Source organism: Podarcis erhardii (assembly GCF_964252035.2).
Source record: "Podarcis erhardii genome assembly, chromosome: 9".
In the NCBI taxonomy this organism is placed as follows: domain Eukaryota; kingdom Metazoa; phylum Chordata; class Lepidosauria; order Squamata; family Lacertidae; genus Podarcis; species Podarcis erhardii.
This window is the reverse complement of record NC_138512.1, coordinates 35,538,955-35,566,925: the sequence shown is the minus strand read 5'-3', so window position 1 is coordinate 35,566,925 and position 27,971 is coordinate 35,538,955. Positions and strand designations below refer to the sequence as shown.

Below are 27,971 nucleotides of genomic sequence, written 5' to 3'. Positions count from 1 at the left end.
ACATGCATACAAAAAATTAAGCAGCATTCAGCTATTGCTTTTCTTCAAAGTAAAGAAACAATGGCAATCCAAAGTATGCTTGCTCTAACAAGAAAACTTTGACACTTTTTTAAAAAAAAAGTTTTTCCATTAAAAAAATTCAACAGTAGAGAAGAGTTTCCAAAGCTTCAAGTAGATATTTTTAGAGGAGTAAGATTTAAATAAATGGTGATAATTATCATTCAACTGCTTCTAAGGAGATAAGATTCTAAACAATGCAATGCTATGCTTGTTTACTTTGAAGTTAGTCCCACTGTGTCCAATGTGGCTTACTCCTTAGTAAATATTCAGACTGAAGCTGCAATCCAATGCACACTAACTTGGAACTAAGTTTTAGTGAATGACATAGGACTTGTTTCCAATTATACAGAAGGTTTCACAGGCCACATACATCAAGCTGCACAGATCAAAGATGTCTCCACTGCAAACCTTTACGTGTCTCAGCCTAAGTTAAGAAAAATTCACAAAAAGTATGGCAAAGCATTCACATTACTTCTTGCAACATATGTGTTGCTTCTTAAGAATTTATATTTAGTCTCATGATAACTTTTTGAAAAGGATAGAGCAAGGAGATTTAAAGTGACTGGTGATGCTTTCAAACTAGTACTAGCATTCTCCCTTAGCCATTCATTCAGAAGCATTCTCTGCACAGACTGGACCTGCCTGAGTGTGAGATTTGAGGTCCCCTTAGCACATTCCTTGCTTGGGCTCCATTTGATCAGGCCCCAAAGTGAGGGGGGCAGTGGAGAGGGAGGAGAGAAAGAAAAAGAAGTTGCATTCCCTACCTAGCTTTTAATGTGACCCTGGCTTCATGCATGTTCCACCAAACTCACTCAGCTGCTTTCCATGGGGTGAAAAAGCACTGCAACTGTAACTAAGGCACATCCCCCTCTTCCAGTTAGAGAATACAGATCCCTAGATAAAACACCACGATCGGAGAGGACAATGTAGCAGCAGCTACACTCCACCAGCAGTCACCCAGAGAAAACTCAGCTTGCTTCCATCAAAAGGGAAGCATCTTTCCCATGAACAATGGATTAAAGACAGGACCAACGCATGCCCTAAAAAATCCCACTCTCCTTTCCAGTTACGACTCTTAACCTCCTCTATGTCTATTCTCTCCCCCACCCACTGCATCCAGCAAAAGTCTGCCTTTTCATCACCATTTCCATCCCCTGGTTCTCAGCATTTAAGACCAGCATTATTATATATTCCTGGCCTGCACGTGCACAAAGAGAGGTGGCATGCGGGTGGGAAAGTCCATCCGCCCCCCAAGGCAGCCCATCACCATCAATCAGGGCTTTTATTCCTTCGCAGACATCCAAGTCTCCCCAAGTAGCATTGTCTGCGTGTCTCCCTCCTCCTCCTCTGACTTTCAAGTTCTTTTAAAGGGTCCATTAAGCCACCGGATCGATCCTTGCACTACTCAGTTAACAGCAGCGAGAAAGCTCCCCACAGTGGGGATGCACTTTTTACACTCAAGGCGATGCGGGGAAGGGAAGGGTGGGGAACCCCAAAAAACACAAAACCCTTTACATCTCCTCCCACACCACCCAGGAAAAAAAGTTGAGACATCGCAGCACCCGCCGCCAGTGGGAAATGAAGATCGTTGCAGGGGAAACAAAGTCTGCTCGCATTGGGGAAGAGGAGCGAGGGAGCCATGCCAGTTTTCGCGAAACAGGAGCAGAAAAGCGCAGGAGAACTTCTTCGCGGAGGAAAGGTGATCGCGCCCGCAGCGCAAACCCAGGTAAGCAGAAATTAGATAGAGGAAGGGGAAAGAGGAGCAGGAGAAGCAGCAGCAGTGGCAGAAGGATCAGGCAGGCAGGCGGACGAGCAAGCGAGCACGGCACACTTACGTCTCGGAATTTGTTCCACTGTCCAACCTCCTTGTCATACTGGGAGATAGTGGTAAGCCATTGCTTATCATCCAGAAAATTGCCGCTGTCTGACCTGCCCCCGGCGCCCGGCGCTGCTGCCGCCGCCGCCGCCGCCGCCACCACCGCCTGACTGCACCAAGCGGCTGCCCACACACACGCGAAGGCGGCTACCTTGAGCATCTGAGGGAGAGAAGAGAGACACCGCCAGGGCGGGTTAGCCCCCGAAGGCACCCCCCCCCCCACGCGCGCGCCCGCACCCTCCCCTCGCGAAACAGAAAGGGGGGTTCCCTCAGCGAAGGCTCCCTTGGCGAGAAGCCGGTCCCCCTCCGCAAAAAAAGAGGAAAATAAGAGGAAGAAAAAGGCGCGAGTCGAAAGGGGGAAAGCGCGCGCTGCCCACTCCGTCACCTTGCCGCCAACCCCCCCGCCGCCGCCGCCGCCGCCGCTCCGGACTCTCCGCTTCTTGCTTGTGGAAACAGCGCAGCGCGACGCTGCCCACTGAGCCTCTTGCTGGAGGAGCTGCTGCTGCTGCCGCCGCCGCCGCCGCCGCCGCTGCACGCGCCGCCGTCTCGAGCCGTCCACTCAGCGCCTGGCGCCCAGCGCGCGCTCCCCGCCCCCGCCCCCGCCTCCTCCCGCCCAGCAGGCCCTCCCCCCTCGTTCTGCTGCTCGGCTCCGCTCCGCAGGCAGCTGCTGGCGAGCGGCGGGAGAAGCTCTCTCGCTCTCTCGGCTGACGAGGGGACGCGGGAGGGCCCTTCCCGACGGGGGGCGAGCGAGGAGACTCGGCGTGGCGGAGGCGGCCGGGAGGGCCCGAGAGCTACACGTGAGGCGAGGCACGTAGGGTGCAAGCGCGCCTTTACGCGGCCGCTTCTTTTGCCTCCTGAAGGAAGAGCTGCTGCCGGGGAGGAGACGGCGCAAGGCTCTCCTGCGCTCTAGCAGAGGCTGGAAACAGGGGCTGAGGGCTCGAGAGGAACGGCAGAGGAGCGTGCTGGATCGGGCCCGTGGCTCGGCTCGTCCGGCGTCCTGGTCTCAGGGGCCAGCCGGGTGCCTGTGGGGCCAGCCGGGTGCTGCTAGGGATATGCAAGCAACGAGAGGCGGTAGCAATCGCTTGCCCAATTCTTTCTGCCAGTAACTAACCCACTGCCTCCTCTCACTGAGCGCACCCAGTGCCACCATTGTGCCACCCAGAGGCAGAGGGCAGCTGAGAAGCTGGTGTGACTGCTCCTTCCATGCCCATCCCAGTTACACCACTTCTTGGAAACCACAAAAGGGGAGAAGGCTGTTGCACTTGGTCTCTGCTTCTGGACTCTCCATAGACAGTATGCTGGGCTTCCTATGTTCTCTATACTGCACCATCTGGCAGCAGGTGGGCAGGAGAGATGAATCATAGAACTGTAGAGTTGGAAGGGTCCACAGGGGTCTTCCAGTCCAACTGCCCAGGAATCTTTCACCCAATGTGGGGCTTGAACCCACAGCCCTGAGATTAAAAGTCTCTACGCCGCAACCCCAGAGTTGGTCACGACTGGACCTAATGGTCAGGGGTCCCTTTACCTTTTTACTGGCTAAGCTAAATGACTGGAGTGGAGTGGTTGCTTCCACTGCCTCTCTAGATGCCTGCTGCTGATTCCCAAATAGGGTGAGTAACAGATAAAAGGCAGGAGTAGTCACTGCCTTTTGTTGATTTCACTCTTCCTGACTTCCTCCAGATGTCTTGGAGGAGGAGGAGCTGCTAAAGGGGCTTTCCTGGATGCCATTTCCCCCACCTTCTGCTATTGGAAGGGTAGGAATGAGGCATCACGAATCCTTCACCATCAATAGCTGGTGATTGGCTGGCATTTCCTTCAACAGAAAAGTGGAAATATTAAACATACTTAATACAAAATGGTTCAGAAATAAACTTAAAATCGTACACAACCCTAACACACATTTAAAGCGCATGGCTTCCCCAAAAGAACCCTGGGAACTGTAGTTTGTTAAGACTGCTGGGAACTGTAGCTGTATGAGGATTAAACTGGGAACCACAGTTCCTTGGATTCTTTGATGGAAGCTGCGAGCTTTAAATGTACAGTGTGGATGTGATCTGGTGGAAAGCATCAGGTAAGGCTGAGTTTCTTAGGTAGGAGACGTGCTTCAGGACTGAAGGATTATTTTTACAATTACATTTATATCCCAGATTTATTCACTCCAGGAAGTTCAAGGTGCTATATATGGTTTTCTCTTCCCTCCAGTTGTCCTCACAACAACCTTTTAAGGTAGGTTAGGATGAGAGATGGTATGAGTGGCCAATGGTCACACCAAACAGGAACCTAGGGATCTGCCTTCTACCAAATTAGATCACTAGTCCATCTAGCTCAATATTGACTGTACCAGCTGAAAGTGGCTCTAGGGTTTCAGGCAGGATGAGGCTGGGTAGCTCAGTCTGTGGAGCATGAAACTCTTAATCCCAGGGGAATGGGTTCAAGCCCCATGATGAGTGAAAGATTCCTGCATTGCAGGGGGTTGGACTAGATGACCCTAGAGACCCCTTCAAACTCTACAATTCTATGATGTCTGGGTACGGCTGAGATATACCAGGGCCCGGACATGGGACTTGCATGCAAGGCATGTGCTCTGCCACTGAACGATGCCCTTCTGCTTCTCCTGAATCTCCATGAATTGAGCTGCTTCAGTTCTGATTGGGATGATTAAGGCAAAATGATCACACACCTTTAGTAAATGCAGCTCATGAAATGCCTCTCCCCCAGCCCACATATCTGATCCATCTTCTAGCAGCTGATTTTATCATTTTCAGAAGTGAGATTTAGATAACTATTTTAAAGCTTCCATCCCATCTACAAAACAAATACTTCCCCAGAAATTGCCTTGGTTTGCATCCCGTTCTCTTGGTTTATTCTAATGTCCTCTCTTATTACTCTTTTAGAAAACTTGCATTTCACTTTTCTAGCCTTTACTACTTGCTTTAGTAAAACTACCCTCTCACATGGCGTATACACTGAATGAATGGAAGAGGGTGCAGGATCTCAGCCATAACTGTATCTTGTCTTTTGTAGTTTTCACAGCAGTACAGAAAGAGTTTATGCATGTACAATTTGTACACATGTAAACTCTATTCACACCTCCAGGCGAATGTGTGGGGGTTGGAAATGGGGACAGAGTGAGCATAATCTTGACTTACTCCACTGAACATGTAAAAAGGGCTTACATGGTAAATTATTCTGTAATGAGAAGAGCAGAGTTAGATGAAGATGTAAGCACACACACGTCATAGAGAAAGAGATGTGTTTAGGAACAAGAGTAGTATGGGATTTACAGAAGTTTCCCTCTGATTTTTATAAAAAGTGATCTTGCATATATGTGTATACTCTTTTGACAATGGAAACTAAATGATCAATTATCTCTAATTTTGTCTGTCTCAGCTTCCTGAACATTTAATATCTCTTAAGTGCTTTTTTCATATCTGTAAGTCTATCAGTCTGCACATAATTGGTTTAAGAGCCTGATTCCGACAAAGGATGCTACAGGTTGCATTATTTGAGAAAAATATAAAAATACTAGAGCCAGCCACAAATTACACCTTGAAATCCTCTGCCATGCCTATAGGCAGAGAAATGGGGCAGAAGTGGGTATTTCAAATAATTTATCCAAGGGAAGGAGTAACTGGCCAACTGTTTCTCAGTGTTGGGGTTGACCATTTATTTAGTCTACTTACAACCTGCCCTTCAGCAAATGGTCCAAGGGAGGATTATAAAAACAGCACAATTAAAACAAGTACGAATTATATTAAAATCATAAAACAAAACCAACTAACAACAAAATTAACAAAACCGCAACACAGAACGGCAATGCAGCACCCACTCAACTAAAAGCTGGAATGCCTTTACACAACTTCTTTCCTTTTTACTAAATGTTTAGGTGCAGCTGCTGCAAGTAGCAATAGCAGTATCATTACCCATTTTCATCATCATCACCATCATCACCATTATCATTTTATTTGTATAGCACCTTTCCACAGTTAAAACAATGCTCAAGGCGGCTTACAATATGAAAATATTTACATAGTTACAAATGTAGCAAAGTAGTCATAAAAATAAATAAAACACAACAAAAACTGCATAACCAAACTGAACAATTTCCACATAAAAATATAGATTCAAAAAAATTAATATCAACAACAGCAAAAACTCCCAACAAAACTTTCCCAAAAATATCCCATTTTCCACCTTCTACAATGTCCCAGACCTAATGTTGTTCTGGGCTATTGTTGGGGTGGGGTGGGTGTGCAGAAGATGGTGACCGCCACAAAAATGGTGGGAATTCTGCAAAGTGCATTTGGGGTATGGAGTGTTAGAGGAGGCATAATACCTCTGGTGGGGGAACATGCTCTGCTGCTTCTGGGGTAATTTGTCCACCATTAGTCCCCACCCTGTCCTCAACTTTCATCTGTGGTTCCTAGAGGTTACCAGCTTGCAACAGCAACCACACCCTGGGAATGACTTCAACTGGCCAGCTCAACTGGGTTAGGGTAGCTAACCCTCAGTGAGTTAGGAGCTTCCCCTGCATGCAAATACATGAGTGAATGAGTCCATTAGTGGGTACAATGGTCAAGAAGGCAGTTTCTGCAACTGCTGTAATAATAATAATTTAATAATAATTTATTATTTATACCCCGCCCATCTGGCTGAGTTTCCCCAGCCACTCTGGGCGGCTCCCAATCAGTATTAAAAACAATACAGCATTACATATTAAAAACATCCCTGAACAGGGCTGCCTTAAGATGTCTTCTGAACGTCAGGTAATTCTTTATCTCTTTGACATCTGATGGGAGGGCGTTCCACAGGGCGGGCGCCACTACCGAGAAGGCCCTCTGTCTGGTTCCCTGTAGCCTCACTTCTCGCAATGAGGGAACTGCCAGAAGGCCCTCGGCGCTGGATCTCAGTGTCCGGGCTGAACGATGGGGGTGGAGACGCTCCTTCAGGTATACAGGACCGAGGCCGTTTAGGGCTTTAAAGGTCAGCACCAACACGTTGAATCGTGCTCGGAAACGTACTGGGAGCCAATGCAGATCTCTCAGAACCGGTGTTATGTGGTCCCGGCGGCCACTCCCAGTCACCAGTCTAGCTGCCGCATTCTGGATTAATTGCAGTTTCCGGGTCACCTTCAAAGGTAGCCCCACGTAGAGCGCATTGCAGTAGTCCAAGCGTGAGATAACTAGAGCATGCACCACTCTGGCGAGACAGTCCGCGGGGAGGTAGGGTCTTAGCCTGCGTACCAGGTGGAGCTGGTAGACAGCTGCCCTGGACACAGAGTTAATCTGCGCCTCCATGGACAGCTGTGAGTCCAAAATGACTCCCAGGCTGCGCACCTGGTCCTTCAAGGGCACAGTTACCCCATTCAGGACCAGGGAATCCTCCACACCTGCCCGCCTCCTGTCCCCCAAAAACAGTACTTCTGTCTTGTCAGGATTCAACCTCAATCTGTTAGCCGCCATCCAACCTCCAACCGCCTCCAGGCACTCACACAGGACCTTCACCGCCTTCACTGGTTCTGATTTAAAGGAGAGGTAGAGCAGAGGGAAGTGAGGGGCAGATGGGGCTTGTCAACCTGAGAAGGTAGCCCATCTAAGAGAAGGAGATCTCTCATCCTAAACCTCTGTTACCTTGTGGGATATCTACAGGAGAAGAAAGGGATAAGCAATAAACCCTACACAAATCCAGAGTAGTGTCCCTAAGATGATTGGATGGTGCCTTGTATGCCTCCTTCCAGCAACTCCTGAAGCTAAGCTGGTGCCAAGCGTATTTTTCTGCTTTCCTTTGGACCACATCAGTGAGTCGTCTGGGCAGCCCAGGAAACTGCCCAGGCTTGTTTCTTGGGGACGTCACTTCAGTTTTGGTAACGCAGCAGTTTGACTTCATCCCTGGAGGTGTATCTATTGTCCCTCAAGATAAGCACATGCCAACAACATCTGGGGTTTTGGGGGAGAGTTGAAAATAAGAAAAATCTCAGACGTTTTCTCAGAGAAAAAAATACATTAAAATGTTTAGCTTAGTGAAAAAATACTTTTTCAAATGTTGGTTCTTAACTGTTGCAATTTAATGGGTTAAAGAGCCCACCAGCGACCTAATATTCTTCAGCTTCTGATTCACAGGGATCCAGTTTACCCAAGGGCAAAATTTTGCAAGAACTCACAACTTATTTCTCAGCATTTTCAACAGGCATATTTGTGACATCACTACCTCATTGCTTGTTTAAGTTCACTGTAACTGAATTCTGGCGAAGTGTTGCATTCACTAGGGTTGCCAACTTTGGTTCTGACAAGGCCATTAACAACTGAATGACAGACAAAAGTTCAGCCACTGATGTTTTCCTGGCATTGAGCTACATATAGTGATGTGAAAAACTTCATCATCTGAATTTCTGCCCGACATGCAGCTATTAAATGCACAAGAGCACTACAATGGAAGAGGGAATTGGCACCCGTATTCTTCCTATATAAATTATTAAAGATGCTTGATTCATATTGAATTTGGCAGTACTAAGTTCTGTTCACTTTAACTCTGCTTTTGAAGAAATTGTTTCAAGATCCTGGGTTTTGGCATCAATCATAAAGTGATGGAACTGTAATTGGGTTTTTCTTTTTAAAAAATCTAGTTTGGTGTGGATTTTTAGGACAATGGCCTTCAGTTTGAATTTTGTGAGTAGGCTTTGTCCAAGGGAAATAAATTAAAACTCAAGGGTACACAGAGTACCTTCAGTGACTCACTAAGAATTCCTCCATATTACCTCTTTATTGAACATTTATTTTGGTTTGCTTGCACAAAGCTTACACAGCAGAAAGAATGTACCGATCTTTATCAGGCATTTGTAGGAAGATTATATGACAATGAGCATTCATCCTGATTTGTTTGTGTGGTGTTTATATGTCTTCCTGTTAATCATTTGTTTATTCCACACTTTTGTATACATTTCATTGTCACTTTCCTAACTGCAAAAAGCCAGTCTCTTTTTTTAAAGTAGATTTGTGGTGCTAGGTCAACAGAGCACTCTAATCCACTTTAATTATGCAAACCTTAATTTCCCAGTTTGTGCTTAAATCCCTCCTGCAAAATACTGACAGTCTGGAGGCACACTGAAGTTATCCCCCCCCCCCAACAAAGGTGCTGTGTCTTTAACAGCTGGATAACACACTGGACATGAATTCAGCAGGTTAAAGTTTTCATAAAATCTACAGAGATTTCAGTGTATCTTAATTGGCGTGTTAGCCAGGATTCACCTCTAGAGTCACCTGTACAAGATCACATTCTTTATCCTAAATAGTTTCCCTGAAATAACTTGCCACCTTTCCTATTCTTCATTCACAGTACCGTAATTATCCTGTTCTAGGTGATAAAACTATTCCATGTGTTTAACTAAATCAGGGAGTAAGAAATTAGAACACATAAATGGTAAAGACATAAACAAAAATAAATAAGTAGAGGGAAAAGCATAAGGGCTGGGAGATAAAATAGTGAATAACCATGGAAGAGGAAGAAGAGAGACTATTCTGAAAACCATGACATGGGAATCTGGAATAGCCAACCATGAAGTGTAAGTAGCGTTGTACTGATGCAACGAGGAAATAATTATATCTGACTAGAAGTGTGTGAGAGCAAATAAAATGGAAGCTACAGATATTATCAGAGGAGTTATTCTCTGTTATTACTCAGAATAAAATAATAAATGCATGTGTACTTTTAGGATACATTTGCACAGGAAACTCCCATGCTGCCAGTTTAGCACTTTATTGCAAGAAAGTTACAAAGGTTAACATAGCATGATACCATACCAGCAATACATAAACAGCTGCACAAGCAAAAGTCCCTCGATTTGCTAACAGAACCAGAAGTATAGGAGGACACTGGGAGGAGAAATTTTCCTCCATTAACCTCGGTAGGAGTGGAAAACTTTCAAACTTTCTGAGTTGGCATTGGGTTCAGTGACCATTTCACCAGTGTAGTGGGGCAAAACTCCAGACCTGCAGTAACATACTGTAAGTATAGGATTGCTTTGTTAATACCGTTTGGTGCTTCCCGCATTGACATCATTCCTCGCAGCTTGTATACTGCCTTGACAGCGCTGACCTCATGATTTTCATTCCTCATTTGCAATACAGACAAAAATACAGGTGAGGGATTCATTGAACACAGATGCCTTATTGGGACTGGATGTCCTAAATGAGTGCATTGGAGTCCTCTCTTCTCACAATGCCTTTGTGCAAATTTGTGCAGAATGAGAGGATGCAAGTTTGCCCAGCTGCACCATTGAATTAAACAGAATTCCCCTTTTTTCATTGAATCCAATGGGACATGTGAAGAGTGGATTGCCTAGTTGTCGCATTAAAAACAAAAGATGGATGTAACCAAAACAGGTGCAAGGGTTCGGGGGGGTTGAAGAAAACAATGCTGAGCTGTTTTGCAGGGACAAAGACTTGCAGCTAACGTTGAGTCACCAAATATAAATTTGTCTTATGCATAAGACATGGGCCGCTATACATGGAGAGAAAGTTCATATCTTGCTGAGCAGAAATAAATGCTTATAACGTTATATCTCTTTCTGACATGAGCCGCACAGACTATAGTTGTAACTCTAATTGAATAATGGCTTCTTGCCAGGATATAAGTTTGATTAGTTTGGAATTGTACTTTACATCTCTCAATTTCTCCTTTTGAGGCTTTCACTATTCTTAATCGAAGCCAGAGTTTTCTGGCTCATACACAGATGGTTGCAGGCTTCTCTGCTTGTCTGTCATTCTGTATGGGTGCTTCTAGATGGGGGCTTAATATTGCAAATGGGTCATTAACAGCAGGGCTTGTAACTTATCAGGTTTAAAGGGTATATCTAGATGAAAGGGGACGGATGCATAGGCTGACATTTTGATGCCAGTGATGTCATGTGGAGCCTGAGAAAAGCATGCATGCATGAACAGCGCCAGTCCCACAACAAACAAACACCTGGAAGGACTATATATATAGAAACATAGGAAGCGGCTTGATACTGAGAAAGACGAGTGGTCCACTGACTGGCAGCACCTACCCTGGGTTTCAGGCAGGGTCTTCCCCACCCCTCCTAGAGATGCCTGGGATTAAATCTGGACCTTCTGCATGCAGTGCAGGTGCTCTAAAGGTTGCGTGCCATGTAACTCGAAAATTGATGGGTTGGATTGGAAGCATTCACCCTGAAGGATAGCAACCTGATATTCAACCAGGTATGCTGCCAAGTTAGCATGTATACGATTGCAACTCTTCTAGACCCCACCTGCACTATGCATTTAAAGCAGGATCATACCACTTTAAACAGCCATGGCTTCCACTAGAGAATCCTGGGAATTACAGTTTGTTAAGGGTGTTAGAAGGTCCCTCTTTCCTTCACAGAGCTTGAATTCCCAGACATCCTTGGGAAGGCAGATAGATTGTTAAGCCGCTTTGGGAATTGTAGCTTCGGGTGGTCTCCTACTAACTCTCATCATCCTTCTCAAACTACAGTTCCCAGGATTAATGGGGGAAGCTATGACTGTTTAAAGTGGTGTGATAATGCTTTAAATGTATAGTGCCGATGGCGCCCTAGTAATTCACTATACAAACAATTCATGTTAAGTGGATTGGAGGGCTGGATGCATTAAGAAGATTTGTGTCCCTGGTCACTTACATTTCTTCATGAAAGCACCAACTGGGGACTGTCCAAACCACACTACAGCCTCTTCCCCCACCAGGGAATTGTTGTTTCTGGAAGACCTTTGGGATGCTAATTAATCTGTTCAGAAAGTGCACTGTCCCTGGCTACAGGTCATTGTCTACTTTGCCTTCCATTTCAAAGAAAGAAATGGGGCTTGTATAATTTGGAGAATTTGCTGCTGAGAACAATCTTAGCCCTGCACAATGAAAAGAGAACTTTAAGAAGAAGCCTCACTATCATTTCCACAGTGTTACAAACTGCCACCCCCGATTTTCCTCATTTTCCAACCATATTTCTGTCATAACAACACTGTCCTAGATTTGGGATACGATGGCTAAGAGGCCAAAGCGCTTGTTAAAAGCCTTTCTATACCAGCTGAATGCTAGTTAAGCTGCTGCCATGAAAAATACACTGATGGAATGCCTCAGATATACCAACAGAACACAGTGTTTACGAGTGGTTTCAGAAGTGCCTAAGGGGACTAACGGTAGTGGCCTTATTTCTGGTTAAGCCTCTGGAACTGGTGGAGCTGCAGTGTTGCTGTGTGTCACCTTTATTTTATTTAAAACATTTGTATCCTGCTCTTCAACTGTAGAAGACTCACAGAGTGGCCTATCTGCATGCTGTGAGTGTGCTGGGTGCATATTCCCATTGTTGTGGGCCCATTTGCCCCCCCCCATGTATGAAGAGTACATGGGTGTCATTACTAGCATAGTCCCTGGTTGATGGGCTATGGCAGTGGTGCCAGAGCAGGTGTGTCTCTTTTATGCCATATTTTCATTGTGTTCCGTTCCCTTCTTTGCTGAGCGATTATAAGATATGGTACAGTATTCCTTTGGAGTAGCAGTGATGTACCTTTCCTTCTCCTTGCCTAATTTAAGGACTGCTCTGCCCAAAACATTTTAATGAAGGTTTTAATTTCGAGGAAGTGACAATTCCTCTAAACTTCAAGATCCAAAATTACAATAGATTTTCTACAAAGTATTTTGATATTAAAATTGTGCCATCATTATGCACCCTGGGTTTGAAAAGTAACATTTGAGCTCGGCAGCCTAGTTTTCTGTATTTTCACTCTGAATTAAGTGACACTGAATTCAACAGAACTTATTCTCAAGAATGTCTAGAATCACAAGTGTACACTGCTTCACTCCTTCAATAGTAAGGTTGCTAACTTTCTCCTTAAAAACTCTGCCTTTAAAAGCTACATGGGCGGCAGAAATTCAACCATGTCTGCACCCCTCCCCCCAAAAAAACCAGATGTGGAGCATTTATTTGTGGTGAAAAGAAGGGAAAGAAAATGCTGAACATGTGGCACATACTCTTTAAGATTTTTTTTGCCGTGAAATTTTGTAAACAGCTTAGAGAGCCCTTCAGAGCTATACAGTGGGACATAAATATTCTAAATAAATGCATAATAAAAATGTAGCTGTTTACAAGCACAGGAATTCTGCCAAAATAAAATTGACATCCCTATAACTTGTTGTTTTCAGGTTTTGAAAAGAATTTCAGGCTCAGAGCTGGTAGAAAGCTGGCTAATGAACTCTGTGCTGGAAAGAACATTAGATCCTTCAGAGGCTGAGATAACACCTCCACACTATGAATTTTAGTGAAGTCTTTGGAGTTGGCTAGGTATTTTTTAAAAAGAGTTCTGATGGTATCAGTGTCACCTTCATCCAAGCCAACTGAATGAGACTGATGTCTTGGACTGCTTGTGCAAGTTACAAGAACAGCTTTCATTATAAGGCCAATAAATAATACACTGTTTTCAGCAAATGTACTTTTAATTTTCTTGTACTTCCGGCAAAATATTACACGCATGAATTTTCACTCAATTGTTTTCAGCTCCCCCATGTTTAACATGATTATCAGATGGGTGTACTCTCACTCTTCCATTCCTTTTGTAGAGAATTGATGCTGCCATATTATCCGCTGGGCGGGGGGGGGGGAATTATTTGGTTTTGAATTCCCTTGCTTTTGGTCATTCATATATGTAAATCTAAGCATATCACAAGGAAGGAGGACATTGAACTCAAATCAGAACTCAGGTTTTAAGTAAGCTTTCATAAGATCATGCTGAGAAGCCTCTATTTTTAACCCTAGGGGTTTGTTTCTTATAGGAAATATTACAGGACCACATGCCAGTAGTGAGTGGGACAATGACTGTGACTCTTATCTTTGTGCAGTTGGCTACAGTCCAGGCATGCAGATGTCCAGGGTTTCTACACATAACACCCCTCCATCCAGACAAGCAAGAGATACAGTATTGCTAAAGTTCAAGGGACCTTTCAGGCAGGCAAAAGTATGAGGAAAGTGTGGCCAGGGTAGAAGTCTGAAGGACCAAACTGAGAAAAATATTTGTCTCCATGTCTGATCCCAACCCCGTTGTATATTGATTTAGAATTAACTTAGAATCATTGAATATCCCCACCCCCCAAGACAAACATGTTTATTACTATTCACAATAATTATTTTAAGGTGAAAACAAAAAGCAAGGCAAGTGTCTATTACGTTACAAAGACTTCATCAACCTTCTTGCAAGGTGAAAGGCTTATCTGAAGAAAGAACAATAAACTTGGTGGTCTTCTCTCTCCTACTAGTGCCCATACTTCTGGAATTCCCATTCTCGATTATCTAATGGACACACCTGCCGAGTCTTAAGCCAACGAGAGATACAATGGAAGTGGAAAGCACGATTGCAGGCAGCCCATGCAACAGTGCATTCTTTGGAGGTAGCTGATTCTTGGTTAGCTTGACAGTCTATGCACAGATCAATAATATGGTTTCTGCAAATGGCACAGTTGTCAACCACGATGTCCCAAGCCCAGAGTGCAACTGCATTCCACTTCTTTACTTTGAAGTGCTTCTTGCTGGCACCACTATTGGTCCCACTCGGTGTGTCCACATCCATCGCAGCAGCCATTTTGGATAAGCCAGTCCTGGCAGAATGCTATCTGAATCATTGATTTGTAGAGTTGGAAGGGACAGAGGAAAAGTAGGTGTTGAGTAGTTCCACCTTCTCTTTCACCCAATAGTATTTCTCTTCTCCACACAAGTGACCTACTATTTGCTTGTTCTTCCTCTGGCTTCAAACATAGCCAAAGAAACATTTTTATTATTATTTTAAACTCTCTTGCAAGCCTGAGCTCATTCTGAGCTTTGGCCCACCTGACCTTCTCCCTGCAACTGTGGGCTACTTTTGTATACTCTTCCTTTGCAATTTCTAGCTTTCTTAGATTTCAGCTCATCTGTAAGCTCCTTATGCAGCTACACCAGTTTCTTTAGGTGCCTCCCACTTTTCCTTCTTGTTGGAATTGTATGCCTTCAGTATTTCAACTTTAAGAAACTCCCATTCATCTTGGACTCCCTTCTCTTTGAGTATTTCTGATGATAGGGAGTTCCTTAAGCTTTATGAAATCAGCCTTTTGAAGTCCAGAGTGCATATAACTCATAAGTTTATCACAAGCAAAAACATGCAGACAATGTGCACAATAACTAATGCACTCTCACATTCATGCATACTTAACCTAAGAGAACAAGAAACTCTAATCTAGAAGAAGAAGCAAGGTAGTTTGAACATAACCTTGTGGCAAAAAGACAGTGATAGGAGAAGAGTTTTACATATCCTAGCTCTCAATAGATGATCTTACAACAATGGAGGGTGATAGGGTGATGTAATGGATACAGGAAATGGTTATTGCAAAAAAACTGATTTTAAAGTTTTCATGTTCTGTTGGTGAGCATTTGTCTAAGAAGGGGTTAAGTGACATAAAAGGAGGGGTTTGGTGATGTATAGGTGGGTGACCTTAATGGAAAAATAGTAGACTTGGGATAAGTGGCAGGGAAATCTGGTTTCTGCCTGAAAGGTCATGACTGTCTGTATGTGGTCAACTCTACTTAGAGAGGATTATCCCTCTTGAATAGAGTGTCTACTGGTAAACAAGTGTTTTGCATATTTTTTCCTGGTGGGACAGGATACCTGCAATGGGCCTCCATTGTTTTGCTCATCCTTTTAATTGACACCTAAGTGATAGCCATGTTTGCCTAAAGAGACTCTGCATCAGTAAATCTGAGACATAAAGTCTATGCATTTAGCAATCTTTTGACAGCCAGATAGTTTCATTAAGTTATTCCAATCCCATCTTCCTAGTGATTCCTGTCATGTCTGCCCAACAGGTAAGGTAAAAAAGCAATAGAAAATGTAGTTCCACTGAGAGGTAATTACCCCAAATGCAACCCTTTGGTCATGCCAACACAGTTGTGGACCAAAGTGAAATCTTACACAAAGCACCATGGTAACAAGCTCTAGTCCACAAAAGTTTGTGTCATAATAAATCTGTTGGTCTTTAAGGTGTCATAAGGTGCTCTTCATTGCTTTTCCTACAGCAGCTACCTCTCTGGAATTTGTGACATACCAAAGTTAACAATTATTTATGAACACACCTATAGATCCTAAAAGTGGAGCAGTTGTGTGAATGCAGCCACACATGATAGGGTGACTTTTTAAAAACCGCATAAATATGGTCATCAACAATCTCATCACAAGGGATGCATATAAAAGACTTCTACAAAAGGTACTTATAAATAATTTGCTCAGCTTCCAGTGTTCAGGCTGTGAGTGCCATTGCTTATTATGTAATCAAAATGTATCACCCACATACAAGAGGGGAGGTATAATTAGGTTGAAGCTAACCCCCAAGTTGGCATAAGTACCAACAATCTTTTCGGGGAATAAGTGGAGTGGGGGATTCCAAAACTGTCCAATGAGGAATGAGCATATTCAGTGGTCACAGAATACTGATGTGGGTGTGTGGGAGACAATATGGGAAGGGTAATCATAGAGAAGGACAGGGTTGCCTGATTGAAACACAGAAAAAACACACACTTCTCACTGCAATGTTTTGCCCAGTCCCACTTGTAGGTCATTTACCTAGTCCTAGAACATTTGGGTGCATGAAGAGGGGAAGGAATGCACACAGGGGGAAGACTCTGTGGTTCTGGTAGCTACACACCAGTACCTGATAATTATGTAACACATGAAGCTTCCCAAATAAACCTGAGTTTCACATCTGTCAGTCGGGGCAATATGCAAGTGTGAAGAAGCCTTCTGAAGAAGTTTCTCAGGATTTTACACTATTAATTATGTTCAGATATGGTTGCCACTTTAAAAAGAACTCATTTTCCCATGAACTCAACAACAGTTTACATTACAGAGGTGACCCAATCCAGGAAGACTAGCTTAGCCTCAACCTACACAGCTAACTACAGTACTTCTTTTGTCTAATGCAGGCATAGGCAAACTTGGCCCTCCAGATGTTTTGGGATTACAATTCCCAGCATCCCTGACCACTGGTCCTGTTAGCTAGGGATGATGGGAGTTGAAGTCCCAAAACATCTGGAGGGCCAAGTTTGCCTATGCCTGGTCTAATGTTTTGCTAGTATGACAAGTGGTTAGAATACCAAACTAGGTTGAGGATCCTGGGAACTGTAGTTCATTAAGCGTTCTGATCTCACAAAGACAAAATTCTTTAAGAAACTGCACAATTCTTTGGAGGAAGCCATGGCTGTTAAAGTGGTATAAGAGTGCTTTAGAAGTGTGGTGTGGATGTGACACCACTTTCAGTTCTGCAGCCAAGAATGTTCCTTGGTCAGTCAATGATCTCTTAGCTTATCCTACTGCACAGGGCTGTTGTGAATATAAAACTGAGGGGACTATGTCTCTGTGGAGGAAATGTAGGGTTTAAATAAGAGACCTGTTCCTGTACACAGTTGCTTGGAAGCAAGCTCTACAGTGCCCTGTAGTGTGTTCTGTTTTAAAACATTTGTCAAATTGTGTTTGTATTGCCATTTACTCCCAGCATAAAGGGGCAATGGATTTCTGGTCATGCCTTTGTTCATGACTTAACCTTTGAGGTTGTTTGTTGTGTGGTGACTAATTGCTACCTCTCTAGATAAATATTCATGGCATTCCACAAGCTACTTGCGAGCTGTCTGTGGTAAAGAAAAAAGAAAAAATAAGATTTCCTTTGTTTGGTTTAAGCATGCTGCCTGTTAATGTAATTGGATGTCCTGTAGTTCCTGACCTGTAATGTGTGAGAGGATAAATAATCATCCTGTATTTACTGTTGTCACAGTGTTCAAGATCTTGTAGATTCCACTACATTCCCACTCCAGTCATTTTATTTCTATGGCTGTTAATTTTAATAGGTTTCCATCTCTATTACATGCAAATTGTCTCAAAATGTCCTTTTATTTCCCTTCTCTACTTACTGGAATCAGAACTGATTTGCTTAAATCAGTAGTTCTTCAGAGTTGTTTCCTGAATCTTCAGAAGCCAATTTAAAAATGGGTTGAACCTTTGAAGTATAATAAGCAAACTGATCCTAGCAAACTATTACTTGGAAGAAATGTAGAATTAACTTAATTTTGTTTCTAAATAGGTGAAACTGGGATTTCAGTTTGTGGGTGAAATTAGGACACAGGGTTACAATGGCAGTTCTGAGTCAAGCCCTCCCTCTCTCTCTCCCTTCCTCCCCACAGGAATACAGGAAGCTCGCCTTATAGAGTCAGAGCACTGGTCCATCTAGTTCAAGCCTCACTTGGAGATGCCTGGAATCAAATCCAAGACCTTCTGCTACAGTTCTTTGAGCTATGGTCCTTCTCATAAACTTCTATTCAGCTTACTTTCCATCCTGATGTCATAGTAATGTGGATTTTCACACTCCTGCCCCACATCATTGGTGAAGAGGGCAGAGGAACGGGTACTGTGATGACATCAGAGAGCAGGGGCTACTTCAGCTTTGCCCAACCTGATATCCTCCAGCCATTTTGGACTATGACTCCCATAATCCATGGCCATTGCTAGTACTAGCTGGGGCTGACAGAAGCTGTAGTTCAAAACATCTGGAAGGGAAAATAGTTGGGCTAATTCAACACAGCAATCAAAATACATTGCCTAGCCCTACTGAGCAAGCCCCATACCACTCTGGCTTGCATGAGCCAAAGGAGTGGGGGCTTTCTTAAACTGCTCAGCTGGGGGGCGGTGGGAAGACAAATGGTCTAATAAAGATTTAGTCATGGTTCAAGTGAGTTTCAGCATCAAGAGTTCTAGAAAAGTTCTCATCTAATCACTTTCCTTCTAATAACTTCTATGTCACATTATTATCATGCTTCTTTGTTATTTGCTAATTTACTGACATAATTACATGATACATTCAAGAAATGTTCACTTGTTTACCTAGATACACAATAGCTGAGCTGTAAAAGTTAGTGGATGCTCTTTCACACAAACATTTGTACAGGTTTAGAGAAAGTTTGCACCTTTGTTCAGTGTAACATGTGAATTAGGCAAGAAGAAATGCAAAGTTATGTTCATTGGCTTTTGAAAATTTGTAGCTCAGAATCTGTCCTTTGCCTTTTGCTGCTCTGTATCAGCATCTTTTATTGTTCTGATTTGGGCCTCCACATTTTCCAGATATATTCCAGTTCAGCCTAGTTTTCTGATGTATAGGATCTGCTACAGTTTACCCTCAAGTTGACAGTGTTCAGGTAAATATATCTGGCAACCATAAACATGAAGGTGATTTTAGCTTTATCTCTCTGTGTGTTTAAAAGATACATTAAACAGACACAATGGAAAATAAAGATTCTAAAGCACTTACACTCTGTCAACTAGACCCAGATTGTGCCTTTTAAAAATAACTGTGATCTTCAAAGAAAGGAAGGTATTCTGTAAACATTCCAGAAAGGAAGCCTACGTTAGTCAATATGTAGCAATTTTATCACCCCTAATAGGACTCACTTTTGCAAACAATTTCATTTGCTTCTTTTAACCTAGAGGGAATGAATATACTTATCAGGTCTCGTTGTTCTCTAAATCAAGTCCAGAGCAAGTTTTCTGCAGCAACATTTACATGGGATGCTGCTTCAAAGGACTTTTGAAAACAGGGGTTCATACATCATAAGAAAGGGGTAGGCCCATTAGCAAACTCTTGCCAACACCGTAGAATCCAGAGCCTTTGGGCAAACACTGAACATGGTTAAAAGAGACAAGATATCCCAAATTCAGGGAAACTGGAAAAGGACACAAGAGATTGGGGCTGCAAACAAGATTGTTAAGACCTGGTATTCAGGGGCTGGGGTGGATGGATAGGCCAAGGGAAGGACATGCAGAGTCAGAGAGCAGAATTTCTCATGGTGTGGTAGGTAGGGTGACAATTGCATGACGAGATTTCTTTCACAGGCTTTCCAAGCTGCCCATCACATCCAGTATGAACTGTAGACCATTGTTGTTAACATTCACTATATTTCTATCCCACTTTTCATTCAGTCCCCATTTTATCCACACAACAAACCTGTGAGGTAAGCCAGGCTGAGGTATCGTAACCCAACGAGCTTCCTGGCTGAGTGGGAATTTAAACCTTCAGTCTTACCCCAACACTCTTAACTACTGTCTCTCATCCCAGAGGCTAATGGGATTTCTGGATTCATTTTGCTTAAGGAAGAATCTCTCCATGCTTACATATGGTGAACAAGAGCATACACAGCTGGTCTGGCAACAGAGGCTCTGGGAGATATTCTCATTCAGTCAACAGGAGCAGTGGGTGGAGAAGCAGCCATAGTTATATCCCACCTTCTTTCCAATAAGCTTCTTCCCGCTCCCTTCCACAACAACCTTATGAGGTAGGTTGAGCTGAAAGAAAAAGAAGAAGAAAGCCAGTGTGGTGTAGTGGTTAAGAGCGGTGGACTCGTAATCTGGTGAACCGGGTTCGCGTCCCCGCTCCTCCACATGCAGCTGCTGGGTCACCTTGGGCTAGTCACACTTCTCTGAAGTCTCTCAGCCTCACTCACCTCATAGTTTGTTGTGGGGGAGGAAGGGAAAGGAGATTGTTAGCCACTTTGAGACTCCTTAGGGTAGTGATAAAGCGGGATATCAAATTCAAACTCTTCTTCTTCTTCTGCTTCTGCTTCTGCTTCTGCTTCTGCTTCTGCTTCTGCTTCTGCTTCTGCTTCTCCCCATTCCCTTCCACAACAACCTTATGAGGTAGGTTGAGCTGAAAGGCTGGGACTGGCCCAAGATCACCCAGCAAGCTTCATGACCGAGTGGAGATTTGAACCGTGGTCTCCCAGGCTCCCTAGTCCAACAATCTAACCATTATACTACATTGACTCTCAAGATCTAGCATGTTTAAGTGTAGTGGACACACTGAGATACACACACACACACAACAGATACACAATAAACTAGCATTATAAGAGGTAAGCAGGGGGCAGTAAGCCAATTCCCAGAGTGATATAACAACCAATCCCTTTTTCACAGGGAACTCAAGGAATTATAAGCTTTGTGAGAGGAATAGATGGACTGGTTGAGTGTTATTTTTAATTGGATCTCATTGACTGCATTTACTTCACTATTGAGATCCACCCTGAGATCACATGTGATGAAATTCTGTGAACAAATAAATAAATAAACAACATGAATGTGATGAATTCAGTGGAGGCAAAACCAAATACCCCACCCTCACCCTCAATAAGGGGTGAGGAGGGGACACATCCTTGTTGCCAAGGCAACAGGACCAAAGATAATTGTGCAGCTATGCCATGCAATGGTGGCTTCTGCCCAGTGTGTCAAAAGAGTAAGTGTCACAGTACAGTTGCCGTGGCAACACAATGCCTCCACAAACCTTTTTGAACCGTTTTTGAGCTCCCCCCTTTCAAATATTCACCACAAATTGGTGTGTTTTTCAAGGGGCACAGAACATTTTTCATAAAGCAAAGAAATAGTCACGGAAATACTCATCCCCACACCATTTTATTAAATATTTAGATATTTTGGTTTGGCTGTTAATATTTCTTTCAATAGTAATCAAACTGCATTGTCCTATGTATTACATACATTGCATATTGCAGTTTTAAGTAAATTCCTCTTGAGATGACCATGCTGTGAGACCTGGACTCCCTCCATCTCAACTCAGGTGTAAATATGTGAATAAATCATATTTCTTAAAGCTATGACAGTCTCCACTGCATCTTGATTCTCAAAGGTACACCCCAGGAATCTTGCTACCACTTGGCAGAGAGTGGGGGGGTGGTGGCAGCGTCCAACTTTTGTAACAATATATTTATTTGTAACAATATATTTTTCTAGTCTGCCACCATTCAGTTTGCCACTGTTCCGCAACAATTTGCAATTCTTTTTAAACTTCATGGAAATTTGCCAGTGTGAATTAGCTGCCTTAAGTCCCATCAGGGGCTATAAATATAAATAAGGGACTTAAGGCAGCTAATTCACACTGGCAAATTTCCATGAAGTTTAAAAAGAATTGCAAATTGTTGCGGAACAGTGGCAAACTGAATGGTGGCAGACTAGAAAAATGAGAAACTAAGGGAACCAAAACCAACAGATTTCCCCATCCCTACCAGAAGTCCAGAGCATGGGTCATCATGGATAGCTTATGTCTGCCTGGAAATGCCCATTAAGAATAACTTTCTAGGTGATCCTAACCAAATACCTTCTCCAAAAAACCACATCATGAGACAAGAGTTTAAGTGGCTGGTAATATAATAACGCTTCAAAAGTTGCAAGACACACGCATTTACTTGGGAGTAAGTTTAAACATTTACCTATTGAACTCAATGGAACCTATTTTTAAGGACATGTGTAGGGTTGTGCTTGCAAGTCTTGCAGAAAAACTAAAAGCCAGGATGGGTGTGGTGCAGGGAAGGGGAGCCTATGGGCATCCACAGCTGTTGGACTAAAATTCCTATTAACTTCAGCCAGCATGGCCAATGGTTAGGGGTGGAGTTCAGCAACATCTGGAAGGCCATTTCCCATTACATCACAAAGTGTTGTTGTTTTTTTAAAAGGAAATCCAACCACTAGGAAGCATTTTAAAAGAGTTAGAATTCATGTAGAACATTTGTGAAATGATTTCTCCTGGTGTTCAGTAAAAAAAGAAAGAAAAAAAGTTTTCAATTATGTATTTCTTGAAAAGTACATGGCTAATGCACCAGCCAACTGAGGATTAACTAATGTCAACTTAATGATTAACAGGCTAGAAAGGAAGAACATGACTTATGAACGGTTTGCTAAAGACACCTGGAAAAGGAATGAGGCATTTTCTAATCATCTTCATTCACTCCTAAGATATCAAGAAGGATTCATTAATATGTCCAGGTTTCACGAAAGCCAAATATAATTTCTGTGAAGAAAAGGAACAAAATCACTACAAAGCTAAATTATATGACCATATTGAAAATTTTACCATGGGCAAGCTGCCACTTAAGTCAGGTGCAAACAGATTTCAGGCTAATTTTTTCTTTTTTAAAAAAAATTGTGGCCTTTCCAAATGTTCCATTCGTAGTGTGAACAGGAGAGAAACCTCTCAGGATTTCTGCAAGAGAGGCCTATTTCTTAGTGTACTCAGGAGAAGAGTGCCCCCTTGTGATTTCAAAGAATCTCACTGAGGGAAGAGATGACATGAACAAGTTGTAATCAACCATTTTCCATCTTTAACTTAGATCCTACACCTTGATGTTATTTTATTTTGTATCACTAAAAATAGGTGTTTCTTTCTAATGAGCTTTATATATTCAGTTGTAAGGAGGCATTTGGGAATTCTAGAGAAATGTCAAGGCTCTGCTGCCTTGCATCTTTTTATACTTTGCTTTCCAATCAGAAAACTGTAATTGAATATTGTAAAAAAAGGAAAAAAGGCACTACAGTGGTACCTCGGGTTACATACGCTTCAGGTTACAGAATCCTCTAGCCCAGAAATAGTACCTTGGGTTAAGAACTTTGCCCCAGGATCAGAACAGAAATCGTGCTCTGGTGGCGCGGTAGCAGCAAGAGGCCCCATTAGCTAAAGTGGTGCTTCCGGTGAAGAACAGTTTCAGGTTAAGAACGGACCTCCGGAATGAATTAAGTCTTAACTCGAGGTACCACTGTAATAAGAACATAAGAATACAAGAAGTGTCTGCTGGATCAGACCAGATACTTAAATAGTTTAGCATCTTGCTTCACACAATGGGAAGTCTGGATACAGGGTATGAGTGCAATAGCTTTCTCCCACAGTTGCCCCTGATTCTGGAAGCATCATCATCATCATCATCATCATCATCATCATTATTATCCACCCATCTGATTGGGTTGCCCCAGACACTCTGGGCAGTTTCCAACATATATAAAAACATAAGCATATCATCATCATAACCAGTAGTCACTGACAGCCTTATGAATTTGTCTGTTGCTATTTTAAAGCTATTGGTTGATACTCCCTTAGTGTTAAGGACTTGGCAATTTGAAGACTTGCTCTGGAGTCACATAACCTAGACACAGGTAGGTAGTTGTGTTGGTCTGCCATAATCGAAACAAACAAACAAAAAAATTCCTTCCAGTAGCACCTTAGAGACCAACTAAGTTTGTTCTTGGTATGAGCTTTCCATGATCCTACAGTTTCAGTTCTAGCAGAGGGTCTTATTGAACTATTCCTGATTGGACTCAGAAACATTACACGTACTGAGAGGAGGAAGGGTGTGGCAGTGGGGAGGATGGTGCTGTGCAAATGCACCTGTGGAGCAAATCTGGTACACCTGATGGCGCTTTTGCACCACACCACCCTCCCCGCCACTCATCCCTCTCCTTCCCAGTAAGCGGCAGCATCTCACCTGCAAGGAATTTAGGTAAGCACCTCCTCTGCATCACACCATTTGCTACTGCACTTAATCATCAAAACCACTAAGCACTTTACATAAAGTATCTGATACCTGTCTCAGTTGGCCAACATATTATACACATACAGGTGTAGAAGAAAGCATGGCAGGCAGGCCGGCATCCACAACCAAGTGTCTGGATTCTGGCACTCACATATTAGACTCAAGTCATTGCCAAGCAATGGTTTCATTGAGTTGTGTGTGAAGAATTCTACACACTTCAAGCTTAGGACATTTGGGACCTTTTAAGGGTAGGGAAGCGAAATAGCATCCTTCCCCCAGCACCAGCAATTTCTCTTTTCCTTTCATTATTTTCTCAATGATTCATCATGAGTATTTGATTATGGTGTTTTCTCACCCAGGAGATCTGGCCTGCCAACCTTTTGAGTCCCCTTTGTTATTTTTCTGTCAAGCCAGTCGACTTGACTGATAGCAATTATCTTCTCTCTGCTCTCTGCCCCTCAGTGTGCCCAACAAATCCCAGATTACTCAATTATTTATCAGTATCGACTTGCTCCTTAATGCTTACAAAATATTCTGAGTACAGTTCAAATAATAGCCCTGCACACACAGGGCCGCTTTATATTCGCAACATTACACAAGTACACCAACTGCCACTCCTCCCTATGAGGAGCTGTTTGCAAGTGGAGGGTAACATCTACTGTATCTCACAATGTATATATTCTAATCTCATGGAGAGTTTCCATACTAATGATGGTCTTCTTCATGATTATCTTGCAGTGGAACAGAAGCATTTCATGTGAAAAATTCCACTGTAATGGTAATAATAATAATAATAATAATAATAATAATAATAATAATAATAATTATTATTTATACCTCACCCATCTGGCTGGGTTTCCCCAGGCACTCTGAGTGGCTCCCAACATAATATTAAAAACATGACAAAACATCAAACATTAAAAACTTCCCTAAACAGGGCTGCCTTCAGATGTGTTCTTAAAGTCAGATAGTTTTTTTATTGTTTTTGGACATCTGATGGGAGGGCGCCACTACCGAGAAGGCCCTCTGCCTGGTTCCCTGTAACCTCACTTCTCGCAGTGAGGGAACTGCCAGAAGGCCCTTGGTGTTGGACCTCAGTGTCCGGGCTGAACGATGGGAGTGGAAACGCTCCTTCAAGTATACTGGACAGAGACCATTTAGGGCTTTAAAGGTCCGCACCAACACTTTGAATTGTGCACAGAAACGTACTGGGCTATGAAAAAATTAAGAAAAGGAAACACAGAGAACAAAAAGCAACCAAAGATGTAAAAGAGAAATGTACAGCGGCACCTTTGGTTATGAACTTAATTTGTTCTGGAGGTCCATTCTTAACCTGAAACCATTCTTAACCTGAGGTACCACTTCAGCTAATGGGGCCTCCTGCTGCTGCTGCCGTACCGCCGCGGCACAATTTCTGTTCTCATCCTGGGGCAAAGTTTTAACCCGAGGTACCACTTCCGGGTTAGCGGAGTCTGTAACCCGAAGTGTTTGTTACCCAAGGTGTATGTAACCTGAGGTACCACTGTATTTCAAAGATGAGGAAAAAGTTTATTGTTAAATTAGCCCAATGTATTTTGGCTCAAGGGCTTATTTGCTTCTTAGCAAACTCTCAGTTTCAAAGACCTTGCAGGGCAAAACCTCCTAAAAGAGCAAATTACCCCTTCAAACCATATGGAATGCTGGGAAGTTTAACATTAAAATTCATGATGAAGCTGCTTTTTAAGCTGTCATACTCCTGACTCCTTTCTCAGTCTTCTCTCATATTTAACAAAACTAAGGACTCATTCATGTTCCAATTAACACCAGGCGCAGACAGTGTGGTGAGGCAGCACCAGTCACCTAACTTGAAGCTGACTTAACAGATCTTGAAGACCAGAACCCCAAACATAGATTATCCCACATTTTCATCAAGATTAACTCATATCAGTTTGATATGAGTGTTTCTGTGTGTTTTAAACTAGACAGAAAGGTCATTAAGGATCTGTTCAAGATGAGGATAAAAGCAATCTTCATAAAGAAATTTAATTCATTTGCATAGCATTTTCTCAGCTTTCCTACTTTCAACTTTTTGAAAGTCAGGAAAGTAATATAGCTAATTAAAATCATAGAAATTTCATTCTGATTCAGCCAATTCTCCTACAACAACTTAGACCAGGGGTCGGCGAGGTTTACCTCACCTGGGCCAGTTCACTCCCACTGAGATTGCTCCGTGGGCTATATCACGTCTGCGCAGACGCGATTTCTGGCGCTGCGAAAGCGAGTCCCTGCTCTGCGCTGCACCGGTTTAGCCAGTGGGGACTCGCCTAGTGGGCGGCTTGGTTTGGGGGCAGCTCATGGGCCGTTTCAACGACACCCATGAACCACTTGTGACCCATGGGCCACAGGTTGCTGACCCCTGACTTAGACACAGTACTTTTCCTTCAGAGCTGACTAAGATTTGCAACATCCTCATAGATAATACATTCATAAAGGCCTTATAGAGCTTCTATAAGATAGAGCCCCTCCCCCGCGCTTAGCACCAGGAAATATTTTGGCTCCTGTTAAATATCAATAGGAGGCCCACCTCCCCCAGATATGTTTTTTCATTATTTGGATCTCAAGATTGATCTCATAATTTTGAAGACCTAACCCCCTTTCTTTTTTTTCTTTTTAGGCAGAAGAACAAGGGCTTAGGCTTGGATGGTTTTCTTGGCAACCTCTCTGCACTGGTCTGAGCCCAAACTACGTTGATGAAGATAAGGGTACCTATGAATAATTCATCATGGAATACTCATATTTTAATCTAGCAGCACATTCCTCTCTGAAATCTTCAATGAAACACCACCCTGATAAGGAAAAAATTGCTTTCATCTCAAGGGAGCAAAAAATCTATATTTAATATGGTGAAATGAAACATCCAATTGATTATTCATAGGTTCCACAGTAACTAGTTACATACAAGTGAGGATTTAATGTTCTTATTTTACATACAGATTATGTACGAAAGTGTGATAATTCTGACCTTGTGTCAAACTTTTTGAATGTATAAGGCTCTTCAGCACATATACTCCCATTAAGAAAACCTGTATACCAAATTGTAATGTATTTTCTTACATCAAGGCTACCTGTGTTATGTAGCTCCTGTTTTTTTAAAAAATAGTTGCAGTTAAAGCTTCCTTCTCTTTATATTCTTGTGTTCATTGAAACCGCATGAGTTGTGAGGTCATCTGGCTCTCCAGAGCATGCATTCTGTAAATATAATGATGAGGAACAGCCCCTTTGCCTGGCATCTGGGAAGCTGTCATTCCCAATGCTTTTGTCATTCCCAATACTTTTGTCTACTTGAGCCCTGCTCAGGTATTTCTCTCCAGTTATGGAGACAGTTGGCTTGTGCCCCTGCTGTCACATCACACACAGGACCCTCTCCAATGGGGAAAGTACTGGAGGGGAGGGGGCTGCCCAAAGTCCATAGGCTGTCTTGTGAATAGAACACTGAGTTCCAGCGCATGGAAACACCCTCTGCACATTCTGGGGAGAAATAAAAATCCCCTTTTAGACTTTCCTTCAGCACACTGACAACCAGGGCCGTCTTTACCCGGGGGTGCAAGGGGAGCAGGGCACCCAGGCACCAAATTCTGGGGGACACCAGAATTGCCTACCATC

General features: G+C 43.1%; 1 protein-coding gene, 1 long non-coding RNA gene and 1 pseudogene across 4 annotated transcripts in view; 1 reads left to right on the top strand and 2 right to left on the bottom strand.

The window, feature by feature from the left end:
- Nucleotides 1-2,468, bottom strand: part of SPOCK3 (SPARC (osteonectin), cwcv and kazal like domains proteoglycan 3) — a 115,610-nt gene extending 113,142 nt beyond the window's left edge. Inside the window, exons 1-2 of one of the 2 annotated variants that reach the window (XM_081875402.1) lie at nt 2,322-2,468; nt 1,896-2,087 (exon numbers count right to left, since the gene is read on the bottom strand). Coding sequence is in view for 1 of the 2 variants with exons in the window: in XM_081875400.1 (XP_081731526.1) it covers nt 1,896-2,096 (201 nt within the window). In the remaining variant the exon portion in view is untranslated. Of the gene's footprint in view, nt 1-1,895; nt 2,097-2,321 lie in introns of both variants that reach the window. The other variant, XM_081875400.1, reaches the window with a different exon arrangement.
- LOC309349504 lies at nt 151-27,951 on the top strand. Its single transcript, XR_014159981.1, has 3 exons — nt 151-1,786; nt 18,156-18,376; nt 26,983-27,951. It is a non-coding gene; the product is annotated as an uncharacterized lncRNA (long non-coding RNA).
- On the bottom strand, nt 14,052-14,564 carry LOC309349522 (E3 ubiquitin-protein ligase RBX1 pseudogene; annotated as a pseudogene). The gene has a single exon. The product of its transcript is annotated as an E3 ubiquitin-protein ligase RBX1 pseudogene (transcript).
- Nucleotides 27,952-27,971: the final 20 nt, after the last annotated feature.